Source organism: Tupaia chinensis, unplaced genomic scaffold, assembly GCF_000334495.1.
Source record: "Tupaia chinensis unplaced genomic scaffold, TupChi_1.0 Scaffold000081_1, whole genome shotgun sequence".
NCBI classification, from domain to species: Eukaryota; Metazoa; Chordata; class Mammalia; order Scandentia; family Tupaiidae; genus Tupaia; species Tupaia belangeri.
In genome coordinates this window covers 8,975,541-8,985,658 of record NW_006159542.1, presented here as the reverse complement: position 1 = coordinate 8,985,658, position 10,118 = coordinate 8,975,541, and the positions used below count along the sequence as shown (strand labels likewise).

Here is a 10,118-nt window from a genome sequence, read left to right as displayed (position 1 = left end):
GCTCAGCACAGGCATGTGCTGCATATCTGAAGGTGTTGCACATATCATTTGTTCAGCTTCCACCAAGAGTCGTCTCTGGTCCTTGACCCACTGCAGAAAACCCTGGTGTTCACAAGTACAAGCAAATTCATTCTGAGTGAGATTTAAGAGAGTTAATTTACTAGGAAAATGCTGCAATTCCTGCCCTTTTGAAGCCACTATGCGGTTAAAACTGCAATCCAGAACCTGGAGGGATTGGAGATGTTTATAAGGAGCTGTATCCAAAACCAAGAGGTGGTTGTGACTCATATTTAGTGACTGAAGATGGAGGAGTGAGTCAAATGCCATTGGAGACACCCCTTCCAGTTGACAATGGGTGAGGTCCAGAAAGGTCAAGTCAGTCAGATTTGTGAAAATGTTGGGAAGAAGGTTGTTGAGGAAAGAATTCCCAGCCATTTTCAAGACACGGAGACTGAACAATCCATCAAAGATGCCAAGGAAGACAACTCGAATGTGAGTGTAAGAAATGTCAAGGTAAAGGAGGTTTTTGAGTGATAAGAATACTGGAAAATCATTAACATGTTTCAAAGTGGAATGCTGAAAATCCAGATATTCCAGTCTTTCTAGGCCCATAAAGTTTGAACTCATAATAATGACACCATTGAAGCTCATATCTAAATATTTCAGTTTGCTTGTCCCCAAATCAGTGTGATCACAGCAACTCTTGAAGCTCAAGCCATTTCCACTGAGATCTAGATATTCAAGGCTTGGTAGAACAACTTCAGTGAAAGTGTCCCCACCTTTGTTAGCAGTGAAAACAAACCTTTTGAGAGAAGAGATCGCCAATGAAGGGAAGTGTTTATAATTACAGTGAATTAATTCTAAAGATTGCCATCTGACCTGCCTAGGAAGGCCTTCTAGATTATTTAAATACAGACTCACCAGAGAAATTGCAGAAACATTTGCTAAACAATTAAATAAGTCAATAGTATTATCTGGGGAGTCATCTAAGAATGCTAAATGGAATTCTCCAATGGTCAAATTGCACAGTCCCTCCAAGGAAGATTTGTTAAAATTTTCTATGTTTCTTTCATTTCTAAATTCTCCCAGAACTAACTGATGGACTTCTAAACCAGCCAGACCTTGAATGCAAGTCTTCATTATATTTGTGCTATTAAAATTATTTCTCAAAGTCAGCCCATAGAGTCTAATTCCATTAAAGGCACTAGGTTGTATAAAGTCTATAGGGTTCAAGGAAATTTCTAAAGAGAGGTTGAGCAGGGGCATTTGATGTAGAACCTGCACATCTTCATGAAAAATATTTCTGATCTTGTTATTAGAAAGGTCCAAGTACTCCAGGTTGGGCAGGTTAGAAAAATATCCAGGTATCTTGAATGAATGGATAAGATTATGAGCCACATTAAGCTCCTTCAAAGTCTTGAGATGTCCAATAGGAAAGTTCTCTAGAGAATCTAGGTTTGTTTCCACAGCCACCAGCTTCTGTAAATTTGATAGTCCAGAAAAGGCTCCCAGGCCTAAATGCTGAATAGGGTTTCCCGTCAATATCAAGGTAGAGAGGTGGTTTAGACCCCAATATGCATCATCTTCTATTGCCTGAATGTCACACCTACAGGGAAAATAAATTCAGATATATAATATTTATAATGGCTAAAAACCCCAAAATGAATAACAAATCCTAGTCACTCAGCTCTTCATAAAGTTGTGTGATGTCAGGTGATTGTCCAACAGCAGACACATCAGGCAAAACAGGCTGATAACACTGGTATGAGAAAATAAGAAGCCCAAAATATTCAGTACTGTCATACTGACCTATGATCTAAGTCTTTATTTATCAAGAATTTCTACCATGGCCACATGATTGACTGTTTTTCTTATCAATCTAGATGCACATATCTGGCAGAGGCAGCAATCTATCAGAATAAAATCAGTTAAAGATCAATAATCTCTATGATCTTTCCCACATGAAGATTATATGGCTGATAGAGTACATAATAGTCTTGGATCAAGTTTAATATTTCCTGCCACAAGTCATTGTAATCCTATATCTGATTGGTACCACTGATATGGGTAGCTCTTAGCTGTTAGTCACGATCAATGACTGATGAACGTCAATTTCACAGACACAAAAAGTTACACATAAGTATAATGGGTATCTTAATGTTATTAAAGGTTTTAGAAATATGATAGATATGTGAAAGTTGTCATTATCATGAGTAAATATTAATAACAGCTGATAAGAGTGAGTTTTTTGGAATAAAAAGAAAGGGTACTGTGAGAATTTTCATAAAGGGAGCTAACCTAGACTGGGAGGATCAAAGTAGGCTTCTCTAAAAATGCTTAAGTCAAAAATTGGCAGGTAGGAGTTAATGAGAAAAGAAGGTGAAGCGAACAGCAGACACAAAAGTCCAAAGGTAAGCATTGGTCAGGTTACATGGAATAAGCATGAGAAACAGTTTCCATGGTTGGAGTAGAGAGAGGAATTAAAGGGGTGAAAGATAAAATTGTGGAGAAAGAAGGTTCCAAAGAATGCAGAGACTTACAGGTCAAGTGAAGGTTTTTAATTTTATCCCTAATGAAACAGCGGTCATTCTATTTTATTTGTTTTAGAGATTTTTATCTTAGAGTATGTGCACTCACCAGAGAGAGAGACAGAGACAGTGAGAGGGAAAGTGAGAAATTACCTCCCCAGGAGAGATAGCCATGCCCCAGTCCCTTCTCCTCCATTCTCCTCCCAGGCTGTTGGGCACACAGGCCCACACATTCAGCATGATTTTGAAGCCACCAGGTCTGGGACTTGAACCATGGTCAGCCACGTAAGAGTCCAGTGGTATAACTGCTACACTGTCTGTTGGTCCCAACAGAGGTCATTCTGTATACAATGTTCATTGAGCTTTCTTAGAGACATAGTTTTGTTTTCTTTTGTTTTGTTTTGAGAGATTTTTGTTGTAGAGTACATGCACTTACTGGGAGACAGAAAAGACAGAGAGACAGAAAGCGAGAAATCACCCTCCTTCCCCCCAGAAGTATGGCCATGCCCCAATCCCTTCTCCTCCATTCTCCTCATGGAATTTTGGGAACACATGCACAGATGCCTGCTGTGAGTTTTAAACCATTGGGTCTGGGACTCGAATCGTGATCGACTACATAGGAGTCCAGTGACGTAACCATAACACCAACTGTCAGTCCCAGACACAGAGCTTTTAAGCGGCCAATAAACTGTAAGCTTATGCTAAATTTCTATGAACATTACTGTTACATGTTGGTCATAATATACAAAGGCGTCATTTCCATAATCCAACCTGATTTATAATTAGAGTGCTCCCCATTTATCCTACTGCCTTCAGGAGGTTTGCAAATAATAAAGGCACTTTGATCTAAGTTATTTTTATTCCTTAGTATCTGGATAAGAGTTAGTGGGTATAGGGGAAAAACACTGGAAAAGAGCACAGGACCGGTGGTTTTAGGGCCTCTGCTGTCCTCTCTCACTGCGTGATCTTGGAAATCCCTTTTTCTCTCTGGGTTTTATTTATCATATTTTTAAATAAGGCATCAAGTTTGATTATTTCTCAAGATCCTTCTTTTAGTTATATACTTTTATAACTCACAGTCTCTTGTATATAGAGTTCTATAGCACAACTAGAAGGGTCTTGCTGTAACTATCTCATTATAAGGGCCTCATTACTTGGGAGAAGTAGAATATTAAGAAGAAAATATTTAACTTGGTAGCAGAAGATAGAAATCTGAATGTCTGTTCTGTTGACAACAAGCTATGTGAAAGTAGCTAAGTGAAACTTGTGTAAGTTCAATTCTTCAAAATTTAGATTCTTCATCTCTTAAAAAAGAAAAAAAATTATAATAAATGAAGGAAAAAGGCTGTCTGGTCTGTCACAAAGCATTCTAAGAGGACTAGTAATGTATGTAAACATATAACATGAAAAGGCAAAAAATGTCTATTATGCTACAGTTTACACTTACCCTGATTCAAAATCTCCTATGACCTAATGGAAGAAGCAGGTCTCCTTCTAAGCACATATGTAAGGCCTTTCAGAAATGTTTCTCAGGTAGATGGTAGATAAAAGACTTTGTTCAGTGAGAAAATTTTGTTTACAAAAGGGTAGGGCAGAGTTGATGTGTCTACATCAGTACAGTTCTTGACAAAATTTTCACTTAGAGGGGCCAGCAGTTGGTGTAATGGCTATATCACTGGACTCACATGTAGTCAACGCCTGCTCGAATCCTGGACCCAGTGACTTAAACTCACGTCAGGTGTGTGTGCATGTGTACTCAAGATCCCAGGAAGAGAATGGAGGAGAAGGGATTGCGGCATGGCCATCCCCCCTGCGGGGTGACTTCTCGCTTTCTGTCTCTCTGTCTCTCTCTGTCTTTCTGGTGAGCGCATGCACCCTATAGCAAAAAACTCTCAAAAAAATTGTTTTTTCACTTAGAAAATCAGAATTTATAACTTAATAAAATGCTATAATAATATTTTATACGTATAATACACACCTTATAAAGTTTTAAATATATATATAACATGTAGATATTCATCCCATATAATCTGTGTGGTAAATTTTATCATTTCTATTTAGCAGACATGAAGGATATGAAGACTGAGACTCAGGGAGATTAAAGGACATGAATCAGGCCACTCAGTGACCTTGAATAGGACATGGCTCAGGTATTCTGACCTCTGTCTTCCACAGGGCTCTGTGCTCTATGCCACTGCCTCTAAATTGTTCCATTCCCCCTTCTTATACTCTATCAATACTCAAGTTAGAGTATAAAACATTAGTTGCTCACTCTCCTATAGAAATGTCTGTTCTAAAGGGGATTTTTATTTTATAATCTAAATCTATAGCAAGAATTTCTGTAATAAAAATAGACATGAGGACCAGTGGGTGGCATGGTGTTTAAGGTGCTAGACTCCCAAGTGACTGACCCCAGTTCGAGTCCCAGACCTGGCAGTTTGCTTTCTCACTTTCCCTCTCTCTTCCTCTTTCTGTCTCTCTAGTGAAAAAAGATGCCCTATAGAAATTTTTTTTAAATAAATTAAAACAAACAAATAATTTTTTAAAGCAGGCATGAAATATTCTGCCTTTCCCACAAACTATTGGGAATATGGTCCATTATCCAGTTCAACAAGAACATTGGTGATGAACACCCTTTTAGGATAACTGAACTTCCCAGTGAAAGATATACTTCCCTACATCGGAAAAGGAAATTTAGGGCCAGCTGGTTGCATAGTAGTTGAGGCGGCTGGATATCACATGGTCAACCACATGACTGGAGTCCCAGACCTGGCAGCTTGAAAAACTCACCAGGCACTTGTGCATACATGCCCAAAATCCTGAGAGGAGAATAGAGAAGGTGTTACAGGATAACCATATTCCCTAAGGATGCTTTTTAACTTTCCTTCTCTGTCTCTCATTTCTATTAGAAATTTGCTATAGGGTATATAGGATTGGTTCTTGCTCTTGTACCAGAGCCATCAGTTCTGGGACCTCAACCATATGGTTGGCCATGTGAGATCAAAGTTGTGTAAAGGATACGGAATTAAGAACAGAAAATTTGTCCCAAGGAGAAAGATATTAATAATAAAGAAAACTGTTTTCTGTGGACAGGAAACAAGTGCCCTATAGCAAATTTCAAAAAAAAAAAAAAAAAAAAAAAAGGGGCAAAAAATGTCTATTATGCTACAGTTTACACTTACCCTGATTCAAAATCTCCTATGACCTAATGGAAGAAGCAGGTCTCCTTCTAAGCACATATGTAAGGCCTTTCAGAAATGTTTCTCAGGTAGATGGTAGATAAAAGACTTTGTTCAGTGAGAAAATTTTGTTTACAAAAGGGTAGGGCAGAGTTGATGTGTCTACATCAGTACAGTTCTTGACAAAATTTTCACTTAGAGGGGCCAGCAGTTGGTGTAATGGCTATATCACTGGACTCACATGTAGTCAACGCCTGCTCGAATCCTGGACCCAGTGACTTAAACTCACGTCAGGTGTGTGTGCATGTGTACTCAAGATCCCAGGAAGAGAATGGAGGAGAAGGGATTGCGGCATGGCCATCCCCCCTGCGGGGTGACTTCTCGCTTTCTGTCTCTCTGTCTCTCTCTGTCTTTCTGGTGAGCGCATGCACCCTATAGCAAAAAACTCTCAAAAAAATTGTTTTTTCACTTAGAAAATCAGAATTTATAACTTAATAAAATGCTATAATAATATTTTATACGTATAATACACACCTTATAAAGTTTTAAATATATATATATAACATGTAGATATTCATCCCATATAATCTGTGTGGTAAATTTTATCATTTCTATTTAGCAGACATGAAGGATATGAAGACTGAGACTCAGGGAGATTAAAGGACATGAATCAGGCCACTCAGTGACCTTGAATAGGACATGGCTCAGGTATTCTGACCTCTGTCTTCCACAGGGCTCTGTGCTCTATGCCACTGCCTCTAAATTGTTCCATTCCCCCTTCTTATACTCTATCAATACTCAAGTTAGAGTATAAAACATTAGTTGCTCACTCTCCTATAGAAATGTCTGTTCTAAAGGGGATTTTTATTTTATAATCTAAATCTATAGCAAGAATTTCTGTAATAAAAATAGACATGAGGACCAGTGGGTGGCATGGTGTTTAAGGTGCTAGACTCCCAAGTGACTGACCCCAGTTCGAGTCCCAGACCTGGCAGTTTGCTTTCTCACTTTCCCTCTCTCTTCCTCTTTCTGTCTCTCTAGTGAAAAAAGATGCCCTATAGAAATTTTTTTTAAATAAATTAAAACAAACAAATAATTTTTTAAAGCAGGCATGAAATATTCTGCCTTTCCCACAAACTATTGGGAATATGGTCCATTATCCAGTTCAACAAGAACATTGGTGATGAACACCCTTTTAGGATAACTGAACTTCCCAGTGAAAGATATACTTCCCTACATCGGAAAAGGAAATTTAGGGCCAGCTGGTTGCATAGTAGTTGAGGCGGCTGGATATCACATGGTCAACCACATGACTGGAGTCCCAGACCTGGCAGCTTGAAAAACTCACCAGGCACTTGTGCATACATGCCCAAAATCCTGAGAGGAGAATAGAGAAGGTGTTACAGGATAACCATATTCCCTAAGGATGCTTTTTAACTTTCCTTCTCTGTCTCTCATTTCTATTAGAAATTTGCTATAGGGTATATAGGATTGGTTCTTGCTCTTGTACCAGAGCCATCAGTTCTGGGACCTCAACCATATGGTTGGCCATGTGAGATCAAAGTTGTGTAAAGGATACGGAATTAAGAACAGAAAATTTGTCCCAAGGAGAAAGATATTAATAATAAAGAAAACTGTTTTCTGTGGACAGGAAACAAGTGCCCTATAGCAAATTTCAAAAAAAAAAAAAACAAAAGGAAAGAAAAAAATCTGGTTGCCAGTTGGACAGTGGCACACTGTAAAACAGGATGTTCTGTGAGGGTGACCCACATAGAGGTTCCAGAGTCTCATATGGAGACCTCTCTGAGTCTGCTGGGCAGGTAGCTAACATGATCCAGAGCTAGCTGAGTGTGGGGGTGGGTCATAGAATCAAGACCTTATAGGGAGGTGCTAGCTCTCTCTTTCTCTCTGTCTCTCCCCTCTCACTTCTTTATAATTAATATATTTCTCCATAGGGTTATTTGTCTTTTCTTAATTCCTTATTCTCTATACAACCTTCAAAATTCCAGGTTATTTGAATCTCACTAAATTCATGAAATCTCAGATTATTGACCACAGAAAAGGCTCTTCTTTTGAACAATATAATTTGTTACTTCCAGTCTACACATAGTTTACTATTTACCATTACATATCCCCATCCTTATCTCAGCTTCAAATTCCAAAAGATTAGAACTAGAAAGCATTTGTTGAATATCTGCCATGTTCCCAAGACAGTGCCCAGGAATTAACATATTAACTCTTAGAGAGTATATACCCTGCTTAATACTAGGAGCTGTATGTAATACATCAATATACTCTTGTTTTTAAAGAAATTTCAAAGGTAACATTTTCCCTAGAAACAGTATCATTCAACTGTTCATTTCCCAGATGAAGAAATTGAGACATGGAAAAGGAAGTGGTTTGCCCAAGATTATCTAGCAAAGAAGACATCTACTGAATAAACAAATAAGTGCATAAAGAAGAGACTTCAACACACAGGCTTTCTGGTCCAATAATAAAATGAAAGAACAATGAACATCTCACCTTATACAGTACGTAAAAGCTCATTCATTACCTGGATAAATCCAGCACTTGGAGTTCTGGGAACTTGGAGAAGTTACGGTTGCCTAGATATCTCAGGGGATTAAAGCTAAGGTCCAGGTTCTCGGTTGAGGATGGGATGTTGTCAGGTATTTTGTAGAGATTCACCTCCATGCATTGGTAAGTAATGTTAGGAACCACCTGCAATGATCAAACACTAAATGCAGCACCTCTCTGCAATGCACTCTGAATTCACCTCTACTGGACCTCTCCTGTCTCTTTCTCTCACACATGTGAAAATAAATAAATAAACTTAAAAGAAAATGAAATCTTCATCACTTGTTTCCTGCCCACTGAAGACATTTTTCTGTATTATTAATATCCTTCTCCATGGGATAAATTTTCTGTCCTTAATTCCGTATCCTTTACACAACTTTGGATCTCACATGGCCAACCACATGGTTGGGGTCCCGGAACCGACGGCTCTGGTACAAGAGCAGGAACCAATCCGACTTTTTCCTCTTCATCCATCCATCTACACATTCATTTATACATTCATTCATTCTTCATTTACCCAGTCCTTTAATAATTATACAATGTCTGACTCTGGATTAGGAGGAAAAGAGCACCTACCATGTATCAAATATTTAACCTCTATGATAACAATAGGCACATTTAGCAAGAAGCCATGGAATTAGATGGGGAAGGGCTGAGACTCTGGAGTCCAAAAGTTCTGGGTTTCAGACCAACTGTTCCATGTGATTTGGAGAAAAGTTTTTCTTTGTTGTTTTGTTTTGTTTTTCTAAAGCATCAGCTAACTTCTTTTCATCCTATGTGAAATACAAGTAATCAAAAGCCAATACTATTCTAAATATGCTCCCACTCCACACACACTCACACATTTTGTACCACCTTAAGAAGACTAGCAGTTGAGAGGTCAAGCCTTTCCTAAACATAGCCTAATTTCTGACAATTGTATTCTCCTCCTTGCATTGACCTTTGAACAAAGTGAGGTAGATGTGGGAAAAAATCTTCGGAGCACAAGGATTTCAGTGATGGAACCTGGTACATAAGGTCAAGTGCTTTGTGCTGTCTTGGTTTCTGTGCTAGTTTTTATCCTGCTTTCTAAATTTGTTGTAAGCTTTATTCTCTAACCTCTCATCTAATTCTTGAATTCTCTTATTTCCTTTAACAAAATTTCTTGCTTAAGCCAGCTAATTTTGGTTTCCTATTGTTTAAAACCAAGAGAATCTGTTTAAAGGATTAAATGAGATAAGGTATTTAAAGAGCTTATCTCAAAAGCTACTACAGTGTAAATGATCAATAAATGTTAACATTAATTATTATTAGCTATTATTAATCCCTTACCATATGCCAGCACATTCCTTCAATGTTATATACTTTAATTTAATCTTTAAATAAACCTTTTAAAGATGAAAAAACTAGAAATTCAGAGAGATACAATATGCATAAAGTCTCTGAGACACATATGCAGGCTCTCACTTCATTCACATGTCTGCTCAAACGTTGCTTGTCTCAGATTCTCAAAGACCACACTGTTTAATGGAGCATGGTAATGATCTCTCTTTCCTTTGCAGGGTATATCACCCTTCAATATTGCATCCAAAGTATGTGTGATGAGTCCATCTGTGTTGTTCAAGTCCTGCACTAGGTCATAAGCTTTAGTGGTTTTGCTTGCTGCTTTGTCTCTGTCACTCAGAAGACTGCCTCACCAGTTGTCAAAAATATTTGTTAAATAAATGCATGAATAATTGATTGACTTAATGAAATTTTTCTTAAGTCCCAACCGTAGGCATTTTCTACTAAACACTCTGGGCAACACAAAGGCAAACATGATATGACTTCTTCCTTCAGCAAATCCACAGTCTAG

At 38.1% G+C, this 10,118-nt stretch overlaps 1 protein-coding gene across 1 annotated transcript in view; it reads right to left on the bottom strand.

Moving 5' to 3' along the window:
• Positions 1–10,118, bottom strand: part of TLR4 (toll like receptor 4) — a 16,818-nt gene that overhangs the window by 2,878 nt on the left and 3,822 nt on the right. The window contains exons 2-3 of the mRNA XM_006142796.3: positions 8,262–8,428; positions 2–1,606 (exon numbers count right to left, since the gene is read on the bottom strand). Coding sequence (XP_006142858.3) covers positions 2–1,606; positions 8,262–8,428 — 1,772 coding nt within the window. The remainder of the gene's footprint in view (position 1; positions 1,607–8,261; positions 8,429–10,118) is intronic.